Raw genomic sequence first — 13998 nt, 5'->3', positions numbered from 1 at the left:
GACTCATTTAGTGTTCTGAAGTGCAATTGAAGAGTATTCAATCTGAAACATTAACTCTATTTCTCTTTCCCCTGATATTCCTGTATTTTCCCAGCATTTTCGGTATTGTTTTGTTATTTTCAGCATCTGCACATTTTGTTTTTGACATCTTTGGTTCAATGTTTTGTGTTGAATTATAGATTGCGTCATTTCAAAAGGTAGTCATTCTTAACTGAATCGAGACTCCCCAGATTCATTTTTTAATCGTTACATTCACGAAGGAAGCACGACACTTTAGTGATATACTAGGTTTAACCCTGTGTCAAATGAAAGGCTGTTTTTACAATTTCTAATACCACCAATCCTCATCTTGTGGATTTTGTTGTTATCCTCAAATGGCACATTTTCACCTTCTCTATGAGTTTTACTATCTGTCCTTTCTAATAAGACTTTTCAAGACTGTCCTTTGTTTAATTGTCCTTGAGTTATTGTAATGATTCAGTTTCCATTAACAATCTTATTGACCTTATTTTGTGAGCTGAGCCCTTTGAATAATTTACAATGGAAGCAGTTGTGTAATTGAGAGTAGAAGCAATGGTTTCTTGAGTCATTAAATGTCTTGATTTGATGCTGTCCATACCTGAAGTATCCAGCTGAAGATATTGAGCTGCCTTGAGAGGAGCTGCTAGCGTTGGCTTGTGTTGGTGAGTGCATGCAGCTGCAGACTGTTTAATTTGTTTAACTTTATGCCTCAAATTATGAAATAGGTGTTCCTGGAAAGCATTTAATTGCACAAGATGATAGAAGTTGGAAAGGCTGGGGAAATTGATTAATGGGTATTTCACTGTGCAGTTAGAGTAGCATGCTATTTGTTGTTGTAAAATAACAGCTCTGTAATTCGAAGAGGCCACGGCATTCTTCCCTGACATTCTTTGTACATTGAGCTTTTTATACTCTTGGTTAAGTAATAAGTATGAAGCACAGTTTCAATATTTTGATGTGTGTCCTTCCCTGGTTGTTGAATGATGATGACATTTGATTAGTATGCACGAGGTGTATGTAAGATTCTGGTGCTTAAAATTGGAGCATGTCACCATATCTATCTAACTAATCAGCATCTTCCACTTAAATGTTCAGAAGCAAATCCCCTCAAATTTGTCTGAAGGAACTGCAGATGCTGGTCTAAAGCAAAGATAGACACAAAATGCTGGAGTAACTCAGCGGGAGAGAAGGAATGGGTGATGTTTCGGTCGAGACCCTTCTCAAAGTTGGTTTTCTATGGTAGTGCTAATATATAGGTGATTGTACAGTTACAATAAAAAAACTCTTTAGTACATTGGAGTGGCCATTTCAAGAATTGTGTTGGTGTTTATAAAACGTTATTTCTTTGATTGAAATGATTGAAAATGCCATTTAATAAACAACAATGCAAGTCGTATTTAAGTTAGGCAGTGCCAGTGAAAAGATGAGTGGTTAATGTCTTGGGTTATAGCTTGTTCATCAGCACGAGTTATTTCCAACATAATTAACATTTTTCTTTGCATTAACTTGCCAAATTTATACATTGTAAAATAGTTCCATTGAATTATGTTAAATATTTACATTGTAAAGTGGAAAGTTAATATCATGGTCTGGATTTTTAGATTTTGCCATTATCTTTGTTAATGTCCCTTGTTTCTTCACTTTTGTTTTTATAGAAGTATCGTTATCAAGATGACGATGCATCTCCGCAAGAACACGGCTCTCCGCAGATTAGCAATGACGTGAAAGGCCCAGAGCTTGTACATGTGTCAGAGAAGAACATCTCTCAGATTGAGAACATTCATGGTTTTGTTTCTCAGTCACATATATCTCCAATGAAGGTAAGAGACTCGTTTCTGCAAGCAGGCAAGCAATATAACAATTATTTATGGAAATTATTTGATATTTAACACAATTAACAGACTAACGTTCTTTAGCTTCATAGCAATATCATATATTTAGTTTAGAATTATTTTTTTATTGAAACGGGTTACATTTATGCTCTGACTACAGAAGATTGTCACAATGAATTTTTAATGATAACTAAGGCTTTTTAACTATGATGTATCACTATGTAACATTGTAAATATTGCACTCTTGTAGAATTCTTGCTGAAATGCACATGCTATAGTAATGGAATTGTTTTCATAACACACCATTTTTCTTTGTTGCAAAAGAATAAGGAGCCTGTACATTTACAAAAAAATATTTTGTTCAGAATTCTGCAACTGCTGGAGTTGTGTTTTGGTGCAGAGTGGGAGAGTCACTTGTTTGATTTTGCAAAGCCAACTTTTGCCATTGCACTTGGTATTGCCACAAAATCAGAGGATGGTGAAATAAACTCTGAGATTTCAGCAACTTAAGATTTGGTTGGCTTTCAAGATATTTGTAATGCATGTTTTAACATTATTAAGTTGCGCCAATGTAGTAAATGAAGTTGTGTAAAAGACGAGCTTACAAATTTCCACAAAGATGGGAGAAGACCTTTGAACCATGGTTTGCCTGCTGCAGCCCTGTATTTCAGGTCAATTTGGAGTGAAGCAACCCTTTTAGAATCTTGAAGACATTTAATAAATTATGGCTAGAAGCTCACTGGCTTACAGATCAAAGCAATTTTAAATCTTTGATTGAGATTCATCGGTTCCTTTGCAGTTTTCTTTCAAGATGAAGAACTGAATCCTCTTTATGAATTCACTTTTCTAACATCTGTTTTCACAGCCCCTTGAGTATTTAGAAATTAATATTACATGGGATGCCTGCTGCAAGCATCAAAAGCTCAACAATGTTGATTTGAATATTTTAATGTTTACATGCAGATGCCTTAAGCTGTTTCCTGTGTTGAAGATTAGTCGAGCATGTAAACTATGATGCATTTCCCTTTTCCTCCCCCTTTATATCTGTTTAACGCGACATTTTACTTAGAAGACAACCTCCTCTGCCAGTTTTAGTTCCTGACAAGTGTGATTATCGATCCATCTATTTCTCTTCTACTTCTGCTCTGAGGTATCCAATTTCAGTATTGAATGGTGATTCATGAAGGTTGAAAATAGAGAGCCCAATCTTGAACTGCAAGATGTAGATATTAATTTTGGTAATCTGTCACAATGAATGTGATGTGAAAAACAGATGGAGGTGCTCAGTGGGTCAGGCAGCATCTGTGGAGGCAGATGGAGAGGCAACTGTTTGTGACAAGACTTTGTATCATGACTGAGAATTTAGAGGGGAGATGGCCAGTAATAACGAGGATTGCAGTGTGAAGTTTAAAGGTGCTTGCAGGCAATGGGTGGAGTCGGCTCATGAAGGATGTGAGGGGCAATAGGAACCAGATGCGAAAGAGGACGAGTTGGGAGATGGCATCCATTGGGTGATAGGTAGAGGCAGGTAAGGAGAGAGGAAACTCTCTCTCTATATTGAGTTCCTTGATCAGTTTGTCTTTGTTCCAGAATACTGTATCCGCAATCTTTTGTGTCTGCAATGAACGTGATGGCTGACGAACTAGTAGCTGAAAATCATGCTTCACTTTTTGATTCATCATGTGACTTTTGCACACATTGAATGGCCACCATTGCATTGAATTGCATTTATTGTTCAAGATAATCTAGTAGTGTTTGACATTGACCGATGCTATGTAGGTACAAGATTACCCTCCAATTGCCCTTGAATGTTAAAAAGCGGGAAATTCTGTAAATTACATTATATTTGTAGATTCTTGAAAAACATCAATTACAATTTATAATTTGTTCATTTGTTCAGATCTTCAAAATTGTAACATACACAACTATGTAGAATATGGGGTCTTTCATTGTGTTGTCTAATTTGTTTTTGCTTTGTAAATGGATTTATTTTTACATAAATGGCATCATAAGCAAATTTAAATCACGCTATGCTACATAATTCAGTCCTCATGTTTGTTGTGGATGATTTTTGATGATAAGTTTAAATTCTTAAATGCTGATGCGAATTCAGGTTTGCTGTGTATAATGCCCTCCATAATGTTTGGGACAAAGACCCATCATTTATTTATTAGCCTCTGTACTCCACAATTTGAGATTTGTAATAGAAAAAAAATCAGATGTGGTTAAAGTGCACATTGTCAGATTTTAATAAAGGCCGTTTTTACACATTTTGGTTTCACCATGTAGAAATTACAGCAGTGTTTATACATAGTCCCACCCATTTCAGGGCACCATAATGTTTGGGACACATGGCTTCACAGGCGTTTGTAATTGCTGAGATGTGATTAATTGCCTCCTTAATGCAGATATATGAGAGCTCTCAGCGCCTAGTCTTTCCTCCAGTCTTTCCATCACTGGAAATTTGTATTGCTGTTTATCAACATGAGGACCAAAGCTATGCCAATGAAAGTCAACTAACCCATTATTAGTGAGAAAAAAGAATAAAATTGCTAGAGACATCAGCCATAGCTTAGGCTTACCAAAATCATCTGTTTGGAACATCATTAAGAAGAAAAGAGAGCACTGGTGAGCTTACTAATTGCACAGGGACGTTGGCAGGCCATGGAAGACCTCCACAGCTGATGACAGAAGAATTCTCTCTATAATAAAGAAAAGTCCCCAAACACCTGTCCGACAGATCAGAAACATTCTTCAAGAGTCAGGTGTGGATTTGTCAATGACCACTGTCCGCAGAAGACTTCATGAACAGAAATACAGAGGCTACACTGCAAGATGCAAACCACTGGTTAGCCGCAAAAATAGGATGGCCAGGTTACAGTTTGCAACAGAATGGCCAGGTTATCAGCAACCACAGTTTTTGGAAATGGTCTTGTGGACAGATGAGATGAGATTAACTTATATCAGAATGATGGCAAGAGCAAAGTATGGAGGAGAGAAGGAACCCAAGATCCAAAGCAACCACCTCATGTGTGAAACACGGTGGTGGGAGTGTTATCGCCTGGGCATGTATAACTGCTGAAGGCGCTGGCTCGCTTATCTTCATTGATGATACAACTGCTGATGGTAGTAGCATAATTAATTCTGAAGTGTTAACACATCCTATCTGCTCAAGTTCAAAAAATGTCTCAAAACGCATTAGCCAGCGATTCATTCTACAGCAAGGCAATAATCCCAAACATACTGCTAAAGCAACAAAGGAGTTTTTCGAAGCTAAAAAATGGTCAATTCCTGAGTGGCCAAGTCATTCATCCGATCTGAACCCAATTGAGCATGCCTTTTATATGCTGAAGAGAAAACTGAAGGGGGCTGGCCCCCAAAACAAGCATAAGCTAAAGATGGCTGCAATACAGGCCTGGCAGAGCATCACCAGAGAAGTCACCCAGCAACTGGTGATGTCCATGAATCGCAGACTTCAAGCAGTCATTGCATTCAAAGGATATGCAACAAAATACTAAAAATGACTACTTTCATTTACATGACATTGCTGTGCAAACATTATGGTGCCCTGAAATGGGAGGGACTATGTATAAACACTGCTGTAATTTCTACATGGTGAAACCAAAATGTATAAAAATGGCCTTTATTAAAATCTGACAATGTGCACTTTAACTACATCAGATTTGTTTCTATTTGAAATCTCAAATTGTGGAGTACAGAGGGAAATAAATAAATGATGGGTTCATCCCAACCTTTGTGGAGGGAACTGTATATTCTGACCTGGGAATGTAAATGCTTTAGAGCTAAATTTAACTTGACAATTGCTTTTTTAACTTACTTTATACTCCTATCTCTTGTGACAACATTCAGAAATCTTCATATGACTGCTGAGATTTTTTTTCTCAGCATAATTAACCATGTTTTCACCAGCCTGAATGGATTATTTCTTTGCATAAATTAAGTCACAATGTAGCTTTGGTGCATGCTCTTTCTGTTTGAATTGATAATGGAAAAAGTTGACAAATCTCTGAAAGTTAACCATCCTGCAGCAAATGTTAAGAGCAATTTCATGTCCTTCCAGAAAGAAATGTGACTGCATTGGGAAAGCCTGGGCTGTAAGGGGCCAGTGAGGTCGTGTTAGCCAGGGGTGGCATGGGCAAGTCAGTCTGCTGTAACCAAAATCCATTCCAAAAGGGGTCTGTTAAAATGAGGGTTTACTATAATGTTTAACCAAAATGAAGAAATTTGAATACTGGGTCATATAAATTCATTACTTATGCTTGAATTAATTTGATATTCTTGTCATTATTTGGCACATCTAGTTTTATAAGTCGTTGTGTGAATTTAACTTGGCAGAAGATAAGATAGGACGTAGTTGTAAATATTAGGAGTTACTATTAAGAGAAATGACAAAACGTTGTGCCCTAAACTACTGAAGAACTCTTCATTAATAGCTATTTGATATGAGAATCTTGAATTGAAGTCGGTTAAACATAGCGTGTGTGCTGCTTCTAGTTTCCAACTTTTGCGGAAAGAAAAATTGTCCAATTGATGAGCAGCAACAGTGATGGCAACTTAAGGTGACAGAGGGACAAACCAGGGCATTGAGGCAATTTGTTTCCTGATAGTTGCTAATATAAATTGCTTGTATCTATAATGCTGGCTAAAATGGAACACAAACATGTTTGCGTTAATTTATGCCACAACAGATTTGATTACGGCTGGTTCTGCTTGCTCTTTCTTTTGAAGATTCTTCAATTGGGTTTTTTAAAGACCCTTAGTTTTCATGGAAAAGACATGTTTCTGATAACTCATGAAATTATCCACGAAGTGCTTATTATGACGGGAAAGCAGAAAGTGAAAAGTTCACGATCATAAAGATAAATGATCAGGATAAGTAAAACAATATTTAAAAAATTGGCGAATGCACCAAAACGTTACTTTATCAAGTTGTGGCAGATTGCGACTATGTGAAGGAAGGTAGAGCATCAATCTGCTGTGAAGAATTCACCTTTATATAATAACATTACATGGGTTCATGCATTAAGGTTATTAAAAGAACAGTGCAAATAAAACACGACGAGCAACCTAAATTGGAGATGTACATTATGCTGTTTAAATACTACCTAGAATCAAAAACAGTAATGAGGAATGTCGGAGAAGATGTAATGTATTTTTGGAGATCTCAGAAATTGGGGTGTTTCGTTTCTGCAGCCGAGTAGGTTAAACGCTCACATAATGAACAAAAAATGAATGGTGGGTGAAGATAAGTGGAAGTAGACTGGGATTATTTTCAGTGGCTCATGTGAGGGGAATGAGTGGATACAAATTTAGTTAATAGGATAATGGTTGAATTATACGGGTTGGGGCGATACAAAGGTTGCTTGAAATACGGAAATCTGGACACGGTTGTTAAACTAGTGTTAAAGGATTTTGTGGCTTGAGCAGAAGTTTTGTATTTAATATTGTGGAGCAAGTAGGAATGTTGAATTAGGACCAAATGGCTCATGGACATGGAATTATTAATGGAATGGCTGGAATGGCATGCTTTGTAGTGAGAATACAAGAATGTAAAGAGAGACAGGAGTAGGCCATCTGGTCATACGAACCTCAGCCATTTAATCTCAGCCATTTAATGAGATTATGGCTGATCCTCATGGCCATTTTAAGCACTTGTTTCTCCTGATATCCTTAATATCAATCTCTGCAATGACTGGGCCACCAAGATGGAGAATTCCAAAAGTTCATAATCCTTTCAGTGAATAAACTTCTCATCACAATCCTAAATGGATTATCTGTGTTTCTGAGACACTGAATCTATCCTCAGCTTGGAAAACATCTTCCCTCCATCCAGCCTGTTCCATCTAGTAAGAATCAGTACGTTTCAATGTGATTTCTCATTCATACAAACATTTTGATGGGAAAGAAATCCTCTTTGAGGTAAGACAATCAAAACTCTACACAATACTTCAGATGCAATTTATTATTCAGATGCAAATTAGGAATGCAGAAAGATATCAACGTTACTCTTGTAAATCTAAATCCTTTCGCTAAGTCCATTATATGGTTTGCTTTCCCAATCGCATATACAATTTCCCAGTGGTTCTCTGACTAGACAGACACTAATATGGTAGGTTAAGATTCCAACTTAATTTAATCTGGTGGTTTTTACATGAACTAGAAAGTCTAACCATCAAAACTGCGGAATTATCATTGGTATCCAGCTGTGATTCACCTCAAATCTTCAGAGAATTGAAATCGGATGTACAACCTGATGTAGGTTATACATGGCATTCCCAACTAATGCCATTGATTTTTGCCTCTGAAATATTTAAAATTCTGATAAATTATTGATCTATTTCATTTTAAAGTGTCTCTTCCTCATCATCAAATGAATGTTAATGGCTATACTGTCAGTGCTCATGTCCTGACGACATTTCATTTTTAAAAAGGTCTATGATACCTCAGGAAAAGAATCACTGCTGTACATTTGTACAGATAGTAGATGTTTTATGTTGACTGATTAACCAAAATATGTCACCTGAGATTACTGTAAAATGTGGCCTCCTTCTGATGAAAGTAAACCAGAAAATAATCTTGCATGAAATATAATAGATTTAATTATGTTACACTGATTGTATTCTACATACCCTAGGAACACTTTATTCATGTTATGAATCAATGTACTGCATGATATGCTCATGTATAACTATGTACCATGCTTGGTTCTTGCCTTATTTTTTAACAATGCCTTTCATCTTAACTCCAGCAATTAAAAAAAAAAATCTGTTGCCCCCTGAAAGCAGTGACTTGTTAAGGAATATTGCAAAGACCATTATTGACATGCATGCATGAGCTTTGACTGGGAATGTGAAGTCTAACTTGCTGTGGCAACTGCAGCTTAGCTGAGGTTGCTTTCAACTTTGCAAGTTGAATCAAGATTGAAACCTGACTAGCCTGTGGCATCAGAACCTGTGTGGCATTCCATTTGTTTCCTATTGCATGCAGTTTATAATGCTTGCTAAATCATGGTATATATTTGCAGAGGTGGCTCCAAGGCTGCTTCCATATCTGAGCATTGGAATGATATTTAACCGTGGGAGATGATATAAATCCAAATGTGATCAATGCCCATATTTCAAATGAGTAATCTTTAATACTCATTTAAAGGGTTGCAAATAAATAGGCCTAGATTTTAGTCAGTCTGGTATTTGTCAATCTTTTCCCTGCAGATTACCACAGACTTGACCTGTGCTTTTGAGCAGCAACCTATCACTATCAGGGGTCTGAAGTATTATGCGCTATCTTCATTTCTGGAAACTGGTGCACAAAGGCAAGTGTCACTGACTTAAAGCAAAATACAAAGAGGACTGCTCGTGGAACTCAGTGGTCAGGCAGCAGCTGTGGAGGGAAATGGGGAGTTGACGTTTCAGTATGAGACCTTTCATCTAGGCCTAAGGTCCACCTCCCACCCCCACCTCTTGCTCACCTTTTTATACTGATTACTTCCACTCTACTTTGAGTCTACATGAAGGGTCTCAATCTGAAATGTCAACTATACATTTCCCTCCACAGGTATGGCTGGATCCACATCCAGAGCTGTCCTTTAGATGGCTGGATCTGCTGTTCATCCAGCAGATAGATAGATAGATAGATAGATAGATAGCTGTCCTTTTATTTGCTACAGATAACAGCAACTGCGGTCAGTCTCTTGTGCTTCCACTGACATCAACCAGTTGGATTGAGGAAACCTTAGTGAAGGAATAGAAATTGGAAACTGCAAGTTAGAATATTCAGCTAAGTGTAAAATTATGCAGTGAAGCATAAGAGGAGAGAATATGGGTTGAGTGAGAAATTAGTATTTATAATTTACAACAATTCAAATTTGAAAGTATGCAACTTTAGTGTGACTAGATTATTAAAAAGTAATACTTAACATACGCGAGAATTCACTTATTTGCAGGAACCTGACTTTGTGAGTCTCTTGGAGTGCTGGTGTAATGTAACTCGAGGGTAGAGAGCTCAGAAGCTACTTGATTGCGGTGTGCTGTGCCAGAATTTTTTTTCCCTAATGATGAACGCTCTGAATCATTTTTTGTTATTGTTGCCACATAATCTTGACTGGGATGACTGAAAACTGCTTTTTGAAGTCATACTTTTCTGGTTCAACCCGTTTTTGACACGGTGGTTTAATGCCAATCCAATCAAACATACCCTTATTAACAAAGGGGAATTTCTTTTGTGAGACCAGTCTTTGTTCCTGTGTAACATCAAAACATTTTCTAGCCACCAAGGGATTGGGGAAATGAAACTGAAGTGATATAATTCATTGGCAATGGTCTATGATACCATATTGCATTTGGAATATATTTCAAGGTCTTTGAAACTTGATGTTTAAAAATGCAGCTCAATTGTTTGAACTACTTGAAAAAGTTTTTGTCAACCCTCCAAATTAAATCTCAATAGTGTATATTTATGACACTTCACCCTGGTGCATACTCAGTTTTAATTTCTGGAAAATTGGAATCTTTAAATGTTCAATTCTTTATCTTGTTACCTTTTCCTGGCAGCAGCATTATAAACCTACTTAATGTGGAAGGATTTATTAAGCTCAGCTTTAAGGGAATAGTAGTGAATGCATGGAGAGTTGGTTTAAAAGGCACTAGTATAAAAGTGCCTTGCAACATCTCTAGCTGAGAAGTATAATGAACTTTAATGACCTTGTATTTGTCGCAATGCTTCCTGTATTCCATTAAAAGTATAGCTGTGCTTTAAGTGCATATTGCATATTTTCTCGGACGAATTTGCTACCAATTGGTGAAATACCACATTCATCCAGTGTTCAGTAGAATTAACCAAAATAGTGCATTTTAATGTATTATGATTACTCTCATTTAAAATGAAGTGATGACTGACAGAAACAAACTGCTGGAAGAATTTGCATGAAGTGACACACCTGTTATCCTGCAACAAAAAAATCCAACAACACCATTTCCACCCTCATGAGATCATCGGGGATCTCATGGCATTATTTCATTAAACAATGAGTAATGGTCAGATTAGTATCTTTGATCTTCAGCAGCGTACTTCACTGAAGGAATTGCTACCATTAAAACACAATCAAATTTCCTAGCTTGTGAATTGCTTTAGTTCTAATGAACCAAGCTGCTGTTTGGTTTAAAAATAAATGGCATTTGAGTTTGTTATAACTGCTGTAATAAATGTCCTAACATAAAATCAATTCTCCCCCCCCCCCCCCACCGACATCAGTCTGAAGAAGGGTCCTCACCCAGAAACGTCGTCTATTCCTTCTCTCCATAGATGCTGCCTCATCCGTTGAGTTTCTCCAACATTTTTTGTCTACCTTCGATTTTTCCCGCATCTGCCGTTCTTTTTTGAACATCAATTTTACTTTGTACTTTTGAGCTAGCTAACTGGATAGAGAATTGGCTTCATGGTTGGAAGCAGAGATTGTTTTTTGGGCTGGTGGTCTGTGACTGATGCTGTTCCTCAGGGAATGGTATTAGGCATATTGATGTTCGTGATCTGATAAAGAAGCCATATGGTATTGTTGCCTTCATAAGTTGGGGCATTATGTCAAAGTTTGTTTCTTAAAAACCAGATAGCACAAAAACAGTTCAAGGTAAACCGTGGCAATATTTAATTGATTCGTCAGAAGGGAGTGGCGAGATCTACAAGAGCACAAACACTGCTCAGTGCTTCTCAGCCTCCCACTCACAGAACAAAGAAGAGTTAGCACAATTATACATTTTCCTTATCAGTAAAACACTCCTACCAAGTCTGAATATGGCATGACTGAAAGATTCTGTAGCCTTTCAGAATATAAGAAACGTTGTGTCCAACTCAAGCTCATCCAATAACAGGTTGTTACTTATCTCTGGAGCATCAGCTATTTTTGCAATCTTGGCTTCTTTATGGCTTGAAAATAAGCATATGTCATTACTGCAGGCTGCCATCTTAATTTCTTTATTGAATAGACAACCTGTCCTCCATATTGTGCTCCATATCATTTTTAAAGTAATTCAGACTTGGCACTGAGGCATTCTTTTGTTCTACTAGATCATGCTTTTGTAGAAGAACAACTCCATTTTAGATTTGACTATTAGCTCTTTAAATTGAGCATATAACAGTCAGGAAGTCATGATGCAGCTTTATCAGACTTTGATTAGGCCACATTTGGAGTATTGTGTGCTGTTATGGCCTGCTCACTGCAGGAAGATTTTGGAAGCTTTGGAAATGGTGCAGAAGTGGTTTGCCGGAATGATGCCTGGATTAGGGGTATTAGCTGCAAGATGAGGTTGAACAAACTGATGGTTTTCTCGGGAATGCCAGAGGTTGTGGAGAGATCTGATAGAAGTATATAATGCCCCTGTCCCACTTAGGAAATCTGAACTGAATCCTCTGGAGACTTTGCGCCCTACCCAAGGTTTCCGTGTGGTTCCCAAAGGTTTTTGTCAGTCTCCCTAATCGTCGAAAGTGGTTTCCACTTCTTCTATGTTCCGGCGATTATTTCAAAAAATTAAAAACTGGCCGCGACTAAAAATAGGTCGCCGTTTTAAAAATCGGTAATTTTTTAGTTGAAGCCGGTTGCGATGCTAGTTGAAGGTGGTTGCCGGAGGTTGCTGGTAGTGGAAGGTAAGACCTCCCTGGTGGGATAAAACTGGTTGAAAAAAAGGTCTTACCTTCCACTTTCAATCTGAAGGGAACTTGCTACGGCACATCACAGGACAATGGTGTGAGTAAGGTAGGCTAAAAACTGTAGCGCTATCGTGTACCGTTTTGGCGGAATTTGGAGAACAGCCAAGCACACAAACAAACAAGATGAGAGTTTTCGTTTTATACTAGACTAAGTGGGACCCGTTGGGTCCCAGTCACACAGGAGGCCTGGTCCCCCAACGCAACGCATTCCACCATGCAATATTCCACCACACACCTGTTCTCCCAACGCAATGGTGGGAGCGTTCTGTAACTGGGGGACGGGCACGGCTTCAGGCGGGAAGCGTCCTGCAGCCAAGGGAGGCGGTGGGGTGTGTGGGGGGGAAGGGTGTGTGTGTGTGGGGGGGAGGAGGTGTGGGGGGGAGGGGGTGGGGGGGGGGGGTGTGCGCGAGGGTGTGTGGCGGGGGAGGGGGAAGGGTGTGTGAGGGGAGGGGAGACTTGTGTGGGAGATAAGGGTGGGGTGGTAAGGGGGGTGGTGTGGGGGGGGAGGGCGTGGGGTGGTAGGGGAGGGTGTGGGATGGGGGGGGTGTGAGGGTCACCGGTTCCAGGACCCGGCTCCGAACTCACTAAGTGGCTCCTGTCCCCAGCGCCTGTCGCGATCACATCCCCCTTCCGCGAAGACAGCCAGCCCCCGCCCACACTCTGCTCCTTCAACTTTATTCTCGGCGGTGGTGATTGACAGCGGGTGCCAGAAGGGGTGTCGCCGTCCTGGCGAAAAACAGATCAATAACTTTTGTAAATATTTCACCAATCGGAACAAAACTTGGTGCGCTTGGGGCAGAGAACGGCGAGTAAGGTGGCGAAAGAATCCTAGCGATATAGGGTACTGTTTTTACGCAAATTTAAAAACAACACAAACCGGAAGAGGACAAGATGAGAGTTTTGGTAATAGTATAGATAGATATATAGATGGATACAGATACTGCTGTTTAATATCATAAGTTTTTGCAAACAGTTGATGGGCCATTCGTCCCATCAAGTCTACTCCGCCATTCAATTCTGGCTGATCTATCCCTCTCAAACCCATTCTCCTGTTTCCTGCCTTCTCACATTAACCCCTGACACACTTAACGTGTATTTTTAACATGTTTAATGTCTATATTTGTTAAAGAAAATACATTTAAGTATTCACAGGAGTAACATCCAATTGTCTGGTAAGCATGCTGGTCTGGTGCAACTAAATGTTCAATAATTCTGCATTTACTCTGTTAATTGGGGTTGTCCCACAGTACGAGCTAATTCAAGAGTTCTCCCGAGTTTCCCCTGATTCGAACTCAGGGAATTACGGTAATAGCCGCTTGTAGGTACTCGGGGCTCTCATGGACATTTTTCAACATGTTGAAAAATCTTCTCGAGTCTTCCCGAGCTTACTGCGTTTCCCGAGTACCTGCCGTTAGCGTTACGAGCC

General features: G+C 38.9%; 1 protein-coding gene across 19 annotated transcripts in view; it reads left to right on the top strand.

The window, feature by feature from the left end:
- Nucleotides 1–13998, top strand: part of LOC129703263 (disks large homolog 1-like) — a 365442-nt gene that overhangs the window by 116473 nt on the left and 234971 nt on the right. For all 19 annotated transcript variants that reach the window (XM_055645581.1, XM_055645579.1, XM_055645578.1 and 16 more), the window contains one exon: nucleotides 1677–1841. In XM_055645581.1, the coding sequence (XP_055501556.1) occupies nucleotides 1677–1841 (165 nt within the window). The remainder of the gene's footprint in view (nucleotides 1–1676; nucleotides 1842–13998) is intronic.

Source organism: Leucoraja erinacea, chromosome 14 (genome assembly GCF_028641065.1).
Source record: "Leucoraja erinacea ecotype New England chromosome 14, Leri_hhj_1, whole genome shotgun sequence".
Taxonomy (NCBI): domain Eukaryota; kingdom Metazoa; phylum Chordata; class Chondrichthyes; order Rajiformes; family Rajidae; genus Leucoraja; species Leucoraja erinaceus.
The sequence above is the reverse complement of the archived record's forward strand: the minus strand, read 5'-3'. Positions and strand labels throughout refer to the sequence as shown.